The sequence below is a fragment of the Rhinoderma darwinii genome, chromosome 1, assembly GCF_050947455.1.
Source record: "Rhinoderma darwinii isolate aRhiDar2 chromosome 1, aRhiDar2.hap1, whole genome shotgun sequence".
Lineage (NCBI taxonomy): Eukaryota > Metazoa > Chordata > Amphibia > Anura > Rhinodermatidae > Rhinoderma > Rhinoderma darwinii.
This window is the reverse complement of record NC_134687.1, coordinates 312754482-312774009: the sequence shown is the minus strand read 5'-3', so window position 1 is coordinate 312774009 and position 19528 is coordinate 312754482. Positions and strand designations below refer to the sequence as shown.

Genomic DNA, 19528 nt, shown 5'->3' with positions numbered 1-19528 from the left:
ATGCCTTGAGGGGTGTAGTTTCCAAATGGGGTCACTTCTCAGGGGTTTCTTTTTATTATTTCACATCTGAGCCTCTGCACTTGTGAACCAATACTTTGTAAATCGCCAAATTAGGCCTCAATTTCGCATGGTGCTCTTTCACTCCTGAGCCTGGTCGAACGTCCAGGCAAAAGATTAGGGCCACATGTAGGGTGTTTCTAAAACCGGGAAACACCGCATAATAATTAGAGAGCTGTCTTGTTATGGTGGCACAAGCTGGGCAGCACATATTGGCATATCTATGAAAAAAATCCCATTTTCACTCTGCAACATCGAGTGCACACTAATTTCTACAAAACACCTGCAGGGTTAACATGCTTACTACGCCACTAGGTAAATGCATTGAGGAGTGTACTTTCCAAAATGGGGTCACTTCTGGGTGGTTTCCACTGTTTTGGTCCCACAGGCGCCCAGAAACCAATCCAGCAAAATCTGCACTCCAAATGGCGCTCCTTCCCTTCTGAGCCCTGCCGAGTGCCCAAACAGCCGTTTATTACCACATGTGGGGTATTGTTTTACTCGGGAGAAATTGCTTTACAAATTTTGTGGTGCTTTTTCTCCTTCAGTCTTTGTGGAAATGAGAAAAAATTAGCTAAACCTTCATTTTCTTTGAAAAAAGATTTTTATTTTCAGGGCCAACTTCCAATAATTTCTGAAAAAAACCTGTGGGGTCAAAACGCTCACTATACCCCTAGATAATTTCCTCAATGGGTGTAGTTTCCAAAATGGGGTCACTTGTGGGGGGTTTCCACAGTTTTGTCCCCTCAGGGGCTTTGGAAATGTGACATGGCCTCCGCAAACCATTCCTGCTAAATTTGAGCTCCAAAAGGCAAATAGCGCTCTTTCCCTTCTAAGCCCTGTCATGTGTCCAAACAGCCGTTTATTACCACATGTGGGGTATTGTTTTACTCGGGAGAAATTGCTTTACAAACTTGGTGGTGCTTTTTCTCCTTTAGTCCTTGTGGAAATGAGAAAAAAAAAAAAATTGCTAAACCTACATTTTCTTTGAAAAAATGTTGATATTAATTTTCACGCCATACTTCCAATAATTTCTGTAAAAAACCTGTGCGGTCAAAATGCTCACTACACCTCTAGATCATTTCCTTGAGGTGTGTAGTTTCCCAAATGGGGTCACTTTTGGGGGATTTCCACTGTTTTGGCACCGCAAGAGTCCTTCAAACCTGACATGGTGCCCAAAATATATTGTAATAAAAATAAGGCCCCAAAATTCACTATGTGCTCCTTTGCTTCTGAGGCCGGTGCTTCAGTCCAGTGGCACGCTACGGCCACATGTGGGATATTTCCTAAAACTGCAGAACTTGGGAAATAAATATTGAGTTTCATTTCTCTGGTAAAACTTCCTGCGTTACCCAAAAAATGGATTAAAAATTTATTTCTGCAAAAAAAGATAAAATTTGTAAATTTCACTTCTACTTTGCTTTAATTCCTGTGAAAAGTCTAAAGGGTTAAGAAATATTCTAAATGCTGTTTTGAATACTTTGAGGGGTGAAGTTTTTAAAATGGGGTGACTTTTTGGGGGTTTCTAATATATAAGGCCCTCAAAGTCACTTCACAACTGAACTGGCCCCTGTAAAAATAGCCTTTTGAAATAAATCTTGAAAATGTGAGACATTGCTGCTAAAGTTCAAAGCCTTGTAACGTCCTAGAAAAATGAAACGATATTCAAAAAACGATGCCAATCTAAAGTTGACATATTGGGGATGTTAATTAGCGACAATTTTGTGTGTTAGAACTGCCTGTCTTACAAGCAGATTAAGTTGAGAAAAATTGTAAGTTTTGCAATTTTTCGCAAAATTTTGGTGTTTTTCACAATTAAATACAGAACATATCTAGCAAATTTTGCCAGTAACATAAAATCCAATGTGTCACGAGAAAACAATCTCAGAATCGCTTGGATAGGTAAAAGAATTCCGACGTTATTACCACAAAGTGAAACATGTCAGATTTGAAAAATGAGGCTCTGTCAGGAAGGTCAAAAGTGGCCAAAGAGGGAAGGGGTTAAAAAAAAAGTTTTAGATGCACTGGGACAATACTTTTTTTTTTTTTTTTTTTTTTTTTTTTTTAAAGTGCACATGGCTGTTAACTGTGCTCTGAGGAATATTTAGAGACTTTTAAAAATGGTCTTGTATTTATCCTATCAGTAATACTTTTCAATAACACTATCCCAGAGTTGTGAGGAGTGTTCTTCTGTTTTCAGTTTTGCAAGAACCTTTCAGATACGGATGTATTTACACAGGAATCACCTGAAACATCTTGACTGTTCAAATGATTCTAAAAAGAGATTATTATACGGAGAGATAAAATTACTTACTCAGGACAGGCCATCAATATGTGATCGTTGGGAGTCCGATTCTTGGCACCCACTCCAATCAGCTGTTTTGAAGGGGCGGCTGATCTGGAAGGCGGACCCCCACTGATGAGATATTGATGGCTTATTCTGAGGATAGGCCATTCATTTTATCTCTCTGGATAAGTCCTTTAAGGTGAGTCATAGCAACTGGTGGGGAAAAGTTATGCAATTATGTTGCGTTTAATAACTGTATATCACCTAGAGGACAATACCTACATACATATGGAGTCCAATGGAGTATGCCACAGTCTTTGTGGGTTTCTTATGGACTGTGACAGAGAAAGTCTCTATGTGCTGCTTATATGAAATCAGAAACACATGGGAGGTACAATAGAGGACTCGCGTACGTCTAGGGCAGCCCTATAAACATCTCAGTACAAAACGGAGTTGTAATATGGCCTTATGCATAAGTCCAGAAGCTGGGTTTACAAACAGTGCAGCATGCGGTTCACACACACACACACACGCATCATAATACATGCAGATTTTTACACCAAATGCTATGCCAATACCAAAGAAAATTAAAAAAAAAAAAAAAAAAACATTTAAAGATGTTGAAACCTCATTAAATGAAATATGAAACAGTCTTGAACGGGTTACAAAGCTAAGGCTCTGCAAGTACATCAAACCACAATGACAGCCGTTATCTCAAAATGAAGACTTGGAAGACTAATGAATCTTTCCAGGAGTGATCGAATTGCTCAAAATTATTCCAAGGGTGCAACAACAACATCCTAAAAGAACTAAGTCATGTAGCCTCAACTTTGTGCAAGGAAAGCGAATTGTGAATCAATGTCCCAGTAGGACATCAACGTTCTATAGACTTAAGAGCCAAAAATGGAAACTTTTTGGACAATACAGGTCAAATTATGTGTGGTGTAAATCAAATAGAGTATTCCACAAGAACACCAAACAATCAAGCATAATGGTGGTAATGTGATGGTGTGTTGATGGTTTGCTGCCTCAGAACATGAACAACTTGCCATCATTGAGGAACTATGGATTCTTCACTGTACCAGAAAATTCTTAAGGAGAATGTCCAGTCATCTGTCCATAAGCGGAAGCCGAAAACACAGTCTACATCTGAATGGCTGAGGAGAGACAAAATGAAAGTTTTGAATTGGCCTAGTCAAAGTTCTAAATGGAACCCAATTAAAATGCTATAGCAAGGATCGGAAATGTACATTCATGCATATCTGAATTAAAGCGGATCAGCTAAAAAATGACAATATGAAAGAATCATCCAATGAAAAAAAACTAGAACACCGTCCGTAAGTAAATCAATTAATACATTAATGGACAAAACATGTATAAATAAAAAAAAATTAAAAAGGGAAAGACTTCAAGAGTAGTTGCATTTCATATACAATGCCTTTTATCTGGTGCTCACATCAATGTTGACAGGGTAACAGAAATATAAGGAAATATGTTTTTACTAAACATCAGCAGCAAGAAATACATTTTTGCAATGATGTAGTTGTATTCAGAAAAAAAAAAAAAATCAGATCATACAAATAAGACATTATTTCTCATACACACAAAGTATGCATAAGGCAAAGATCGCCCAAACTACCTGATTTCCATGGAAATACTGACATTATTTATAAGACATTTAAAAAATCTTGCACCTACAACAGGTAATTCAGCTACATTAAGCCCATGTCAGCATTAGAATTTTCCGAAGAATTGACCCTAAAATCTCTCTTAATTAATGGGGTTGTTTAACCACAGACTTCCCTTTTACTTACTAGAAAATAATAACAATAATCTTGTTAGTGTAGCAGTGATTTACATTTTTTCCCATGAATCAATAGTAAAAGTAGTGATCAGAAACTTTGTAATAAATCTTATTACAGAAAAATGCCCCTTTCTCCACTTATCACTGGTAAAATCTGTATTATGCCAGCACAGAGGAAGACGGATTATCATCTCACAGAGATCATGTTACAGCTGCTGGCCATAGAAGTCTATGGAGAGGGAAGAGGGAGATGGGAAGAGCTGCACAGAGACAGACACTTAAAGGGGTCATCCCGGAACTTAACATTTTTCTTAGGGGCTACAAATGAAATAAAACAAAAAAGCAATACTTACTTATCCTTGTCCCCCGATGATCCAGCGGCAGTCCCGATGCTTGTTTTACATACACGTAGCATGTAACCTCTACAGCCAATCAGCGGGGCTCACTGGTGATAAATCGTATTTCTGGCATACAACATATGGCCGCCGAGTCCTCTGATTGGCTGAAACGATCACATGCCACATGCATGTAAACAAGCACCGGGACTGCCGCCGGAGCGACATCGCTGGATCGCCAGTGGCAAGGATAGGTAAGTATTGCTTTTTTGGTTTTATTCATTTCATTTGCAGACCCCAAAAAAAAATATTTCATTTCCTGGATAACCCCTTTAAGTGTTCCATCTCACCCCAAAGCTGGATTCAAAGCAACACTGCATAGTACTTTCCAGGGAAAACTGAAAAATAAAAACAGAGGATAACGGTTGATAAATTCAGAATATAAGTCATATAATAGTGCGAAATAGCATTATTCTTCATGTACATAAACAGGACAGCTTATTCTGAAAATTAACCTGAAACGACACACACTATATGGAGACAAGTATTGGGACACACCTCGTAATCATTGAGTTTAGAGGTTTTATTTAGTCCCACCGTTGTAACAAGTCAGTTCGTGAAAGGGGCTTCGAAGGGGTTCTCTGGGACGATTATACATGGCCTATTTTAAGGATGGGTCATCAATGTTAGATCAGTGGGGATTCAACTCTCTGCACCCTCACCATTCAGCTGTCCATAGGGGCCACCGATAAAGGGGCCGGATTAGTGCCATACACTTCCGTAACGACCGTGCCTTTGAATGCAGTTCCAATCCTATTCAATTGAATGGGACTGAGCTGAAAATTCCAGGCAAAGCCGCTACGGAATTGTACGGCGCTATACCTGGTAAACTATGAAGAGGCCGCAACCTTCATTGCCGGGAGTCGGACCCCAACCGATTTGATTTTGATGACCTATCTCAAGGATAGGACATCAATTTATAAGTTCCGAAGAACCCCTTTAACCCTTTCCCACCGCAGCCATTTTTTTGATTTTCACTTTGGTTTTTCCTCCCCACCTTCCACAAGCCATAAAGTTTTATTTTTCCATTAATATTTCCGTATGAAGGCTTGTTTTTTTGCGGGACGAGTTATAGATTTTTACGGCAGCATTTATTGTACCATATAATGTAGTGGGAATGAGGTTTCTCTCTTCTCAGCCGTCATAGAGCGGGACTGTGGCTGTGTAATACAGCCATTGCCCCGCTCCTGACAACAAGTGCACGCGGTCAGCACGAGGTGATGCGGCTGGCGCTGCACTAATGAGCGGCGGTGCAGGCACTGAAGACAGAACGTGGGGGGTGTTTTGCAGTGTGCCCGCCATGTTCTGTCTTCCGTGCCGCCGCATCAGTGCAACGCTGGCCGCATCACCTCATGCTGACAGATGCGCGCACATGTCAGGACTCCGTAGCGGGGCAATGTCTGTATTACAAATATATTACAAAGCCGCAGCCCCGCTCTCATACATTCATGCGTTACTATACTTAGCTGTGCGGCCGCACAGCTAAGTATCGAAATATATGAAATAGCGGTATCGAACCGTTTGGGGATACACGGTATCGAAACAGTATCGAAGTTTCGATGCATCGTGCATCCCTAATTCTGAGAGCATTAATGTTTGTCTTTTTCGGTCGATTGAGTGGTATGGGGGTTTATTTTTTGCAGGGTGTGCTGTAGTTTCTATTGGTATCATTTTGGGGTACATGAGACTTTCTGATCACTTTTTATTTTTTGTGGGAGATGAAGTGACTTTTTATTTATTTCATTTATTTTAAAAAACTTTGTTACTGTTCTTTACTTGTCCTCCTAGGGGACTTAAACCAGCTATCGTTTGATTGCTTGCATTATATTCTGCAATACTAATGTATTGCAGTATATTGTGATACGGACACCGGAGGCAGGGTTTCATAGAAGTACAAAATTGGCAGACCTGGGGGTCTTCATAAGGTAAAACCGCTAGCTACCCTGAATTGTTGGCTCGTTCTATGGAAGTCTGTGAGCCAGCTCCATACTCCCCCACTCAACGTGCACCGTATATATACACAACGAATGTTGGGAAGGGGTTAATAGCTTTTCATGGCATAGATGTTTGACATACACTACCGATCAAAAGTTTAGGGTTACTTAGAAATTTACTTATTTTTGAAAGAAAAGCATAGTTTTTTTCAATGAAGATAACATTAAATTAATCACAAATACACTCTATACATTGTTAATGTGGTAAATGACTATTCTAGCTGCAAACATCTGGTTTTTAATGCAATATCTACATAGGTGTATAGAGGCCCATTTACAGCAACCATCACTCCAGTGTTCTAATGGTACATTGTGTTTGCTAACTGTGTTAGAAGGCTAATGGATGATTAGAAAACCCTTGAAAACCCTTGTGCAATTATGTTAGCACTGCTGTAAACAGTTTTGCTGTTTAGAGGAGCTATAAAACGGACCTTCCTTTGAGCTAGTTGAGAATCTGGAGCATTACATTTGTGGGTCCGATCAAACTCTCCAAATGGCTAGAAAAAGAGAGCTTTCATGTGAAACTCGACAGTTTATTCTTGTTCTTAGAAATGAAGGCTATTCCATGCGACAAATTGCCAAGAAACTGAAGATTTCCTACAACGGTGTGTACTACTCCCTTCAGAGGACAGTACAAACAGGATCTAACCAGAGTAGAAAGAGAAGTGGAAGGCCCCGCTGCACAACTGAGCAACAAGACAAGTACATTAGAGTCTCTAGTTTGAGAAATAGACGCCTCACAGGTCCTCAACTGGCAGCTTCATTAAATAGTACACGCAAAACGCCAGTGTCACCGTCTACAGTGAAGAGGCGACTCCGGGATGCTGGCCTTCAGAGCAGAGTGGCAAAGAAAAAGCCATATCTGAGACTGGCTAATAAAAGGAAAAGATTAATATGGGCAAAAGCACACAGACATTGGACAGAGGAAGATTGGAAAAAAGTGTTATGGACAGACGAATCGAAGTTTGAGGTGTTTGGATCACACAGAAGAACATTTGTGAGACGCAGAACAACTGAAAAGATGCTGGAAGAGTGCCTGACACCATCTGTCAAGCATGGTGGAGGTAATGTGATGGTGTGGGGTTGCTTTGGTGCTGGTAAAGTGGGAAATTTGTACAAGGTAAAAGGGATTTTGAATAAGGAAGGCTATCACTCCATTTTGCAACGCCATGCCATACCCTGTGGACAGCGCTTGATTGGAGCCAATTTCATCCTACAACAGGACAATGACCAAAGCACACCTCCAAATGATGCAAGAACTATTTAGGGAAGAAGCAGGCAGCTGGTATTCGATCTGTAATGGAGTGGCCAGCGTAGTCACCAGATCTCAACCCCATAGAGCTGTTGTGGGAGCAGCTTGACCGTATGGTACGCAAGAAGTGCCCATCAAGCCAATCCAACTTGTGGGAGGGCCTTCTGGAAGCATGGGGTGAAATTTCTCCCGATTACCTCAGCAAATTAACAGCTAGAATGCCAAAGGTCTGCAATGCTGTAATTGCTGCAAATGGAGCATTCTTTGACGAAAGCAAAGTTTGAAGGAGAAAATTATTATTTCAAATAAAAATCATTATTTCTAACCTTGTCAATGTCTTGACTATATTTTCTAGTCATTTTGCAACTCATTTCATAAATAGAAGTGTGAGTTCTCATGGAAAACACTAAATTGTCTGGGTGACCCCAAACTTTTGAACGGTAGTGTACATTTAATGTATATGCATGGGATTTTTAAAAGCTTTTCATGATGTATCCGTTAAACGGATACCATTATAGTCTATAGGTAATTGATATGTTGAATGGTTGCCGGATAGTGGCATCCGTCAAAGAAACACTCTTATGACACCAGTTCATGGTGTATCCGTTTAACGAATACCAAAAAAAAAAAACAACAACACATGTTCATAAAAGATCTTTTCTGTGGGACAAATTGTAAAAAAAATAAAAAAAATTTAATGTGAAAATAAAGTAAAGATTAATAAAAAAAAATAAAAAAAACACAGACTTTGGCGGACACAAAGCTAAAATTTTCCATTTTCTCTGGAATTACAAATAAATATGTTTGAATTTGAATATTTTTACATTTTTAACCCCTTCATGACTGCCATACGGCTATATACGTTCTAACTGCCGATGCCCCGTGCAGTTGTCACGTATATAGACGTTGACAGCATGGAACGGGTTTAATGAGTGCAGAGCTGCTTCAGTGTGAGCAGCGCTGCACTCTCATGTCGGCCGGGGCTTTGAGAGCCCCGGAATTCACCCACCACTGTAGATAGTGCCACCCATAACACACTGTAGGTAGCGCAAAACCCTCTGTATATAGCGCCACCTAAGCTCCCTCCAGTATCGAAGCCCCACCGTCTCTCCATCCCCGCTGTAGATAGTGCCACCCCCCTGCTGTTATTGTTATAAGCAATTTATTTAAAAAATTTTCAATAAATGTGTAAATGTGTTTTTATGCAACTTTCAAAATAGACTCTTAAATTTTTTTTTACTTTATACAATGCAACTTCTATGATAGCATCGCACCATGCCACTGTAGATAGTGCCACCTGAACTGACTCTAGGAGAAGAATCCCCTATGTCAGATCGCACTGGCCAGGGATTCCGTTTCTAGAGAGCCCCTGACGCCACTGTCCATTTGGACAGTGACGTTTAGTGGCTCTCTCTAGGAGCGGAATCCCAGGCCAGAGTGGACAGTGACGTCATTGGCTACTCCTGGAGCGGAATACCAGTTCTGGCAGCGGATTCCGCTTTTAGAGTTAATATATACGGCGCTGACGGGAAGGGGCCCGCACCATCACCACCGGGTGTCAGACACCCTCTGGTAACGGCCAGTACCGGAGCTATTCTCTGATCTGGCCGATTAACCCCTCAGATGCTGCGCTCAAAAGAGAGCGCAGCATCTGAGGGGTTATTACCCGATCGGCATCCCAGCGACGCAATCGCTGGGTTGCTATGGCAATCGGAGGCCAAATAACGGCCTCCGTGTCTGCCTTGTACGGTAGCCGACGAGGACCCACCGGAGTGCAGTGTATTAGAATAGCGATCGAGGCTTCAGGCCTTCAAGTCCACTAGTGGGAGAAATAAAAAAAAGGAAAAAAAATACAAGTTTTAAGTAAAAAAACATAAGCCAAACTGCCTTTTTCCCAAAAGTCTATCATTACTGTAAAAAATTTAAAAAAAACTATACATAATTGGTATCGCCGCTTCCGTAACAACCCAAACTATTATGTCATATATCCCGCACGATGAACGCTGTAAAAAATAAATAAAATGAAAAAATAAAAAATAAAATCCCTGTTTTTAGGTCACATCTCATCCCAAAATTCGGAATAAAAAAAATGATCAAAGTCACACTTACTCCAAAATAGTACCAATAAAAACGAAAACCTGTCCAGCAAAAAAACAATCCCTGACACAGCTTAATCTACGCAAAAATAAAAAAAAGTTATGGCTCTTAGAATATGGCAACATAGAAAATGTTGTTATTTTAAAAAGTGACTTTATTGTGTAAAAGCTGCAATACATGGAAAAAATAATAATAAAAAAAAAATATATGCAAATTTGGTATTGCCGTAATCGTATCGACCCGCAGAATAAAGTTATTATGCAATTTATGGTGAACGACGAAAAAAAACTAAAAACCTATTCCAGAATTGCTTGTTTTTGGTAATTTCCTCCTACAAAAAAATGTAAAAAAAAAATCGATCAAAAAGTCGTATTTGTCCCAAAATGGTACCAATAAAATCTACAGCTGGTCTCGTAAAAAACAAGCCAGCACACTGCTCCTTCAACCAAAAAAAAAAAAAAAGTTATGGCACTAGTAATGCGGTGCCTGTGCATAGCGGATTGCTTCACAGTGTACCACACATCTATGGATAGTTTTATTATTTACTCCATTATTATACCCTCTAAGGGTATGTGCACACACACTAATTACGTCCGTAATATACGGACGTATTTCGGCCGCAAGTTCCGGACCGAACTCAGTGCAGGGAGCCGGGCTCCTAGCATCATAGTTATGTACGACGCTAGGAGTCCCTGCCTCGCTGCCGGACAACTGTCCCGTACTGTAATCATGTTTTCAGTACGGGACAGTTGTCCTGCAGCGAGGCAGGGACTCCTAGCATCGTACATAAGTATGATGCTTGGAGCCCGGCTCCCTGCACTGTGTTCGGTCCGGTACTTGCGGCCGAAATACGTCCGTATAATACGGACGTAATTAGTGTGTGTGTGCACATACCCTTATTATGCCCTTATGTACTCCGCACAGATTACACATGCCCCCACATTATAAACTGAAATACCAGTAATACTCAAACAAAACTACTACAAAGCAAAATCCATGCTCCAAATGGCGCTCCTTCCTTTCTTAGCCCTACAGTGTGCCCAAACAGCAGTTTATGTCCACAAGTAAGGCATTACCATACCCAGGAGATCCCAACAAGGAAAGATTCAGAAGTGTCAGGATTCTGAATACACATGACATCCAGGCTGGAGGTCATGTATATTCATTATCAGGACACTTGTTTAACGTTAATGTCTGTGTATGTGGCTGCACATCGTGTTCTAGTAAGAACGCGATGCTGCTGTGTAAATGAATGGAGAGGAGTGCATGATGCCGACTGGTCAGCGTCATACACTCCTCTGTACAACGCCCACTTGGTCGAAAGTAAAAATACGCCCAGTTGGGCATTAAGCAACTCATTCGCATAAACCAAAATCGCTAATAAAGTGGGAAAAATAGATCATTTTTTTAATATAAAAAGCATTACTGTCACCTACATTACAGCGCCGATCTCCTTATGTAGGAGATAGGGCACTTATAATGTGGTGACAGAGCCTCTTTAATCCTTGTGGAAATGAAAAAAAAAAATAGCTAAACCTACATTTTCTATGAAAAAAATGTAGATCTTCATTTTCACGGCCTACTTTGAATAATTTCTGAAAAAAACATGTGGGGTCAAAATGCTCACTATACCCCTAGATAAATTCCTTGAGGGGTGTTGTTTCCCAAATGGGCTCACTTTTGGGTGATTTTCACTGTTTTGCCACCGAAAGAGCCCTTCAAACCTGACATGGAGCCTAAAATATTTTCGAATAAAAAGGAGGCCACAAAATCCACTAGGTTCGGACGCCTGTGTTCCAGTTCAGTAGCACACTAGGGCCACATGTGGGATATTTCCTAAAGCTGCAGAACTTGAGCAATAAATATTGACTTGTGTTTCCCTGGTAAAACTGTCTGTGTTACAAAAACAAATGGATTAAAAATGAATTTCTGCAAAAAAAAAACAACATTAAATATGTAAATTTCACCTCTAATTTTCTCCTGGGAAACGTCTAAAGGGTTAAGAAATTTTGTAAATGCTGTTTTGAATACTTTGAGGGGTGCAGTTTTTAAAATGGGGTGACTTATCGAGGGTTTCTAATATATAAGGCCCTCAAAGCCACTTCACAACTGAACTGGTCCCTGTAATAATAGCCTTTGGAAATTTTCTTGAAAATATGAGAAATTGCTGCTAAAGTTCTAAGCCTTGTAACCTATTAGAAAAATAAAATGATGTTCAAAAAATGATGCCAATCTAAAGTAGACATATGGGGGATGTTAATTGGCAACAATTTTGAGTGGTATAACTGCCTGTCTTAGGCCTTATTCACACGGACGTGTCAGTTTTGCGCACGCAAATGGTCCGTGTGGCATCAGTATATGGTGCTTTCGCGCAGCCGGCATCATTATGACACTCTGTTTTTATATTTACAAACAGAAAAGCACGAGGTGCTTTTCTGTTTTTCATTTATTTTAGTACTGTAGAGCGCATCACCCGGAAGCATGGCATTAGGGCAGTACTGGCGGTACTGCCGTCAGGGGCCCGATCAAAATTTGAAAAAACGGGGGGCCGTGCTCCACTGCTGGAATGCATTTGCTCACGGTCCTTTAGGATTTCACTTTGGTGAAAGGAACAGGTCCCATCACGGAGCCGGGGCCCATTCTTTGCATCAAAATAAAATCATAAAGGGTCCGCTGCTCACATAGAGCCCGCCCCTCCCCCTCCCCCTCCTCCAAGGGAGGAGCAGCAGAACACTTCTGACACCGTGAGTACAGTACGTGATGTCTGTGTCAGTATGTGATGTCTGTCAGGCTGCTGCTGCCCGGAGCATCCTCACATCACATCGCCCCAATAATTCTTACCTCTTATCTCCCGGGCTGTGTGGCGGAGGGAGAAGACAGGTTTATTGTCCCCTTACGCTGCACAGGAGATAAGAGCTGCTGCTAGTGATACAGTGTCCGGAGGATCATACAGACCTGGGGAAGACACTTGCTTTCTATGGGGGTGGGAGGGGGGTTAGATGACAATGGGGACACGGAGATGATGGCGTGGTGGGTAGGAGATAATGGAGGGTGGATGACACTAAAGGAGACATTATACTAGGGGGATGATAACTGGGGGAAAAGAGGATATCTGAAGGAAGGGAGAGAGGATACCTGGGGGAGGGGGAGAGATCTTAAAGGCTATGTATACCTCTTTTTTTTTATATATATAAAAACTTTTTAGTGTGTGTTATGAAACTTTGTAAATACTTTTTATTAAAAATAATTTTTACTTTTGGAGATGCAGCTGTATCGTGCGCTGAGACCTGTATCCGTCAGGTCCGGGGGACTGACGGGTTCAGTGTCGGCGGGCCAGGATTCACCTGTTATCGAACAAATCTAAATTATGAACAGGGACACGCAGGACCCGCTGACACTGAACCCGTCAGTCCCGCCGACCTGACAGATAAAGGTTTCAGTTCATGATACAGCTGCTCTGTATCTCAAAGTAAAAATTATTTTAAAAAAAAAAGTATTTACGAAGTAGCCTCAAACAGACTGGTACAACAACAAAAAGCACATTCAAAAGGTTTATATAGCCTTAAAACCTGTGGTGGGTAGTGACAGGGCAGGCCTTAGGATAGATGGCGCCCCGTGCAAAATTATCTTTCGGCGCCCCACCCATTCATAAAAAAAGTATAATGCCCCTTTAGTTCCCCCATACAGTATAATAATAATATATTATATATAACCCCTTCAAAGACACAGTATTTTGTCCTCTAATTGTGCCCACACAGTATTATGCCCCCTAAGTGTCACACAGTATATTGCCCCCTGCAGTGCCACTACACAGTATAATGTCCACTTAGTGGTCCCCACACAGTATAATGCCCCCTCCCCTGGCTGCCACACAGTATATTGCCCCCTGCAGTGCCTCTACACAGTATAATGTCCACTTAGTGGACTCCACACAGTATAATGCCCCCTCCCCTGGCTGCCACACAGTATATTGCCCTCTGCAGTGCCACTACACAGTATAATGTCCGCTTAGTGGTCCCCACACAGTATAATGCCCCCCTCCCCTTCCTGCCACATACAGCCCCCCTGTAGATTGTGCCATACAGCCTTCCTTTAGATTGTGCCATATCCCACCACCTCTCCCTTGTAGACAGTGCCACACGGCCCCCACAGGGTTTCCCAACATTTTCGGACTCCACTGGGAAAATAAAATTCTCAGGGCACCCCTACCAAAAATAGTTTAGAGAAAGACAGAAAACGGCTAAAAACAAGCACTACACTCATAGGGTCTGTTCACACAGTGTTTTTTGTAAGGCAAAAAAAATCTGCCTCAAAATTCCTTCAGGAAGTGACAGCGTTGTTTGACCTTATTTTTTTTTGCGTTTTTTTTAAGCTGTTGAAGCTAATGCAAAAGGCGCTGGAAAAAAAGCTCCAAACGGGCACTGCAGGTATTTTCTGCCACCTATTAATTTAAATTTGAACTCAGAGGTAAAAACCAGTTGAAGACCATCTGCCCCCCACTCACAGTAAAATAATCATCTGCCCCCCGCTCACAGTAAAATGACCATCAGCCCCCCACTCACAGTAAAATAATCATCTGCCCCCCGCTCACAGTAAAATGACCATCAGCCCCCCACTCACAGTAAAACGACCATCTTACCGCCACTCACAGTAAAATGACCATCAGTCGTCCCCCCCTCACAGTAAAATAACCATCACCCCAGCACACACAGTAAAATGACCATCAGTCCCCCCCCCCCCTCACAGTAAAATAACCATCACCCCAGCACACACAGTAAAATGACCATCAGCCCGTCACTCACAGATTCCCCCTGTAGATAGTGCCACACAGCCCCCCGGTAGGTAGTGGCACACAGCCCCCCGGTAGGTAGTGCCACACAGCCCCCTGGTAGGTAGTGCCACACAGCCCCCTGGTAGGTAGTGCCACACAGCCCCCTGGTAGGTAGTGCCACACAGCCCCCTGGTAGGTAGTGCCACACAGCCCCCTGGTAGGTAGTGCCACAAAGCCCCCTGGTAGGTAGTGCCACAAAGCCCCCTGGTAGGTAGTGCCACCCCCCCCCCCCCCCTTCCTGTAGATAGCGGCACTCTAGCTCCCTGAAAGAGCGGAATCCCCCTGTGGCCGGGGATTCCGCTCCTGGAGCGCTCCGCTTGATGTCTCGTATATGGACAGTGACATCAGGGGCAAATCCTGAATCAGAATCCCCGTCCACAGCGTTGCCGACGCTGTGACCGGGGATTCCACTCCAGGAGAAGCCCCTGTCGCCTGTGTCCATTTATGGACAGTTACGTCAAGGGCCTCTCCTGGAGTGGAATCCCCGGTCACAGAGTCGGCAACGCTGTAGACGGGGATGCCCCTTCAGGAGTTGCCCCTGATGTCACGGTCCATATACAGCCAGAGACATCAAGCGGAGCGCTCCAGGAGTGGAATCCCCGGCCACATGGGGGATTCCGCTCTTTCAGGGAGCTAGAGTGGCGCTTGTAGATTGCAGTGCAATGGGTGCGTGCTGCGTGAAACACGGGCAAGTATAGGACATGTCGTGAGTTTCACGCAGCGCACATACGCTGCGTGAAATTCACTAACAGTCTGAACGGTCCCATTCGCTAGCATAGGTCAGTGCGACGCACGTGAAAATCACGCGCGTAGCATGGACGTATAACACGTGTGAATAAGGCATTTAAAAATACATTTATATTTAGAAAAAAGCTAATTTTTGTGATTTTTCGCTAAATTTATTTTTATTTTTTTACAATTAAGTACTGAATGTATCGAGCAAATTTTGCCAGTAACAAGTACAATGTGTCACGAGAAAACAATCTTAGAATAGCTTGGATGGGTAAAAGAACTCCGAAGTTATTACCACATAAAGGAAAAACAATGAGGCTCTGTCAGGAAGGCCAAAAGTGGCCAAAGCGGGAAAGGGTTAAGCTTATTAGACCATTGGCTGAAAGTACAGCAATGATTCAGTTTTGCGTATGTGTATACAAGAAAGTGAAATGTCTCAGGTATCTGCTATTTAAATTAAAGAATAAAGTAACATTAGCCAAGTACTGGTCTGAGCTCTGCAGTTCCATACATATATACACTGCTCAAAATATTTAAAGAGGCTCTGTCACCAGATTTTGCAACCCCTATCTGCTATTGCAGCAGATAGGCGCTGCAATGTAGATTACAGTAACGTTTTTATTTTTAAAAAACGAGCATTTTTGGCCAAGTTATGACCACTTTTGGATTTATGCAAATGAGGCTTGCAAAAGTCCAAGTGGGTGTGTTTAAAGTAAAAGTCCAAGTGGGCGTGTATTATGTGCGGACATCGGGGCGTTTTTACTACTTTTACTAGCTGGGCGTTCTGACGAGAAGTATCATCCACTTCTCTTCAGAACGCCCAGCTTCTGCCAGATCACGCTGTGACGTCACTCACAGGTCCTGCATCGTGTCAGACGAGCGAGGACACATCGGCACCAGAGGCTACAGATGATTCAGCAGCAGCATCAGCGTTAGCAGGTAAGTCGATGTAGCTACTTACCTGCAAACGCTGATGCTGCTGCAGAATCAACTGAAGCCTCTGGTGCCGGTGTCCTCGCTCGTCCGACACGATGCAGGACCTGTGAGTGACGTCACAGCGTGATCTCTCGAGAACACGGCTGTGTCTGCACTGCCAGAAGCTGGGCGCTCTGAAGAGAAGTGGATGATACTTCTCGTCAGAGCGCCCAGCTAGTAAAAGTATTAAAAACGCCCCGATGTACGCACATAATACACGCCCAGTTGGACTTTTACTTTAAACACGCCCAGTTGTACTTTTGCAAGCCTCATTTGCATAAATACAAAAATGGTCATAACTTGGCCAAAAATGCTCGTTTTAAAAAAAATAAAAAACGTTACTGTAATCTACATTGCAGCGCCTATCTGCTGAAATAGCAGATAGGGGTTGCAAAATCTGGTGACAGAGCCTCTTTAAACTTATTTGGCAGGGCATGTTGAGGAGATCCCTCAATCCACCCTATTTGACCTCAGACATTTTGGTGGCTTGGGAGTACCGCAACTAGTTAAATACTACCATGCGGCTCAATTGACCCAACTGATTTCACTTTGTGCTACTCACTTGCCTTTTCAATGGGTCTCTAAGTAGGTGAGAATTATTCCAGGTGATATATTGCGTTTAAGGGAGTTCCTGTATTGGAAAAATACGAGTCTTCTACGTATTGCGGATTTAGCTGATCGCGCAGGCATCAAATCACAGGATTACTTCTTCTCGATACACTCCATGCCCCCCTCTGAGTCCTCCCAGTTTCAACAAATCCGACACTTTCTGCATTCTTTACAGCAAATGCATAGAAACCTACATTCCAAGTCAACTTTTTAGTCTATATATAATAATAATTTAGAAGGATCAGGTAATATACTCACATCATACAACACATTTGTGTACCCTCAAACTAAACTATCTTATATGCGATGATGGAAGGAAGATCTGGGGGACTCGCTTTGAGAGACTGCCAATATATGGCTGAATCTATTGCCAAACTCTCAATTAAACGCTGCATTGACAAAATTCCAGCCCATCAGGAGTTTGTATCCGGATTCGAACGCTTCAGAGATGGATAGTCCCTGTATCTTCCTCTAAGTTTCATGGGCTGTGCGGCCGAAAGTTCATTATTGCACATGTAGTGGAACGGTCCCACGGTATGCCATTTATGAATACCCTTAAAGGGCCAGTTCACACGTTCCGGATTTGATGCGGATTTGCATTACGGAATATGCAGAGCAAATCTGCATCATTTTACTGTACAATGCAAGTAGATGGGCTTTTAAAATCCCAAGCCACATGGTGTATTTTAACATTGTGGATTTACAGATGCGGATAGAGAATTTATATCTGCAGCATGCCCATTCCCCACCGGATTCAATGCGTATTAATTGCAGATTTTCATCATAGAAATCAATTAGATGTTAAAATCTGCACCATAAGAAATCCGCACTTGTGAATTTCTAAATGTGGATTAACATGCGCATATGATTTGCATCAAATCATGAACGCGTGAACTGACCCTTATCTTTTGCAGGCTGGGACTTAAATTTCTCTCCGTATATATCCCCTTGGGAAGCTTTATTGAAAAAATCCATGCCCGATAGTCGCTTTTGATTGTGTATACGAATATCATTTATGTTTCTGCCCGCTGGAATTAAAATAGCTGGGGAATAGGAAACCTCCACAATTAACCTAGATCAAAACTTGAAGGCTATATACACCTTTTAAACGTTTGTTTTTTTTTTATATATAAAAATGTGTATCAGTGTGTTTGGTGCAGCTTTCTAAATACTTTTTATTAAAAATTATTTTGACTTTTTGAGATACAGCTGCTTTGTATCCTGTATACAGAGCAGCTGTATCCTGCGCTGAAACCTGAATGCATCAGATCAGCGGCACGGACTGGTTCAGTGACAGCAAGTCCTGCGTGTCTCTGACACACAGGATCCATCTGTTATCGATCACATCTAAGTTATGAATTTAGATGTGATCGTTAACAGCTCGATCATAGTTAACGAGAAACTTTCTAGCATTTGTCAATACAAGGTTCAACTGTTTGAGAAAATCATCTCCTAGTGGGTTTAATATTCTGCAGACATGAGACTCAACACGGCACCTGTTACATTTTCAATTCTAAATACATTTTTTTACATCTTCTAGGGAGATTATCCCGAATGCGTGAGGTACAAAATTGCAGAGTGCGGAGTAGGGCTTAGCGATTATGGCCTAAATCAAAAATCACAATTAATTGAAGATGTAACCTCGATTAAAATTAATGAACAATTATTTAGGGCACACTCATTTTTGCATACCACGCCCCCAATTACATGCTACACCATTGAATATTTATCCCGAGCCTGCTGTATACTACTGTATATAATATAGCTTCTGACACTGCCGTTTTGCGTGTGAAAATTTGCTGCCCACAACCACATTTTTGGATTGTTTTGTACTGATTTCTATGGAAGTTACCAGGCTACTAAAAAGATAGACAAAAGATTTTGTAGGCTCTGAGTTGAGTGATCTTACTAATAGGGATCTATTGGTTACGGGATCTAAATAATGACTATATCCATACATCATGGCGGAGGTAGATTTGCTGAATAATATAATACACGCAACAAACGATGCATTTATTTTCAGTGTGAGGGCCACAGATGCCTCCCAGACTGGGGAGGAATGCAATGGGTTGCACAATTTATGTGACTCAATGAAACTTTAAATCAACGTAGAACAGCAGGCAACAGTCGCAGTCAAAGGGTATGTTCACACTTACAAAAAGAAAAGGCTGAAAATGACGGCGCTGTTTTCAAGGGATAAGACCTTCTGATTTAATGACAGTAATGCTTTTTATTTAGAAAAACTCTATTTTAAACCACTTTATTAGCGATTTTTAGCTTTATGCTAATGAGTTTCTTAATGCCCAAGTGGGCGTGCTTTTACTTTCGACCAAGTGGGCGTTGTACAGAGAGTATGACGCTTACCAATCAGTGACCAGTCAGCGTCATACACTCCTCCCCATTCATTTACACAGCAGCATCGCGTTCTTACTAGAACACGATGTGCAGCCATATACACAGACATTAACGTTAATCAAGTGTCCTGATAATGAATA

The 19528-nt window shown here is 41.9% G+C and overlaps 1 protein-coding gene across 3 annotated transcripts in view; it reads right to left on the bottom strand.

Annotated features, from left to right (window-relative positions):
* The window catches only part of PCGF3 (polycomb group ring finger 3), a 188147-nt gene that overhangs the window by 125481 nt on the left and 43138 nt on the right, over positions 1 to 19528 (bottom strand). Inside the window, exon 2 of one of the 3 annotated variants that reach the window (XM_075851333.1) lies at positions 3394 to 3501. The exons of 1 other annotated variant lie outside the window; for it this stretch is intronic. In XM_075851333.1, the coding sequence (XP_075707448.1) occupies positions 3394 to 3399 (6 nt within the window). In that variant the 5' untranslated portion in view covers positions 3400 to 3501. The remainder of the gene's footprint in view (positions 1 to 3393; positions 3502 to 19528) is intronic. One more of the 3 variants, XM_075851341.1, reaches the window with a different exon arrangement.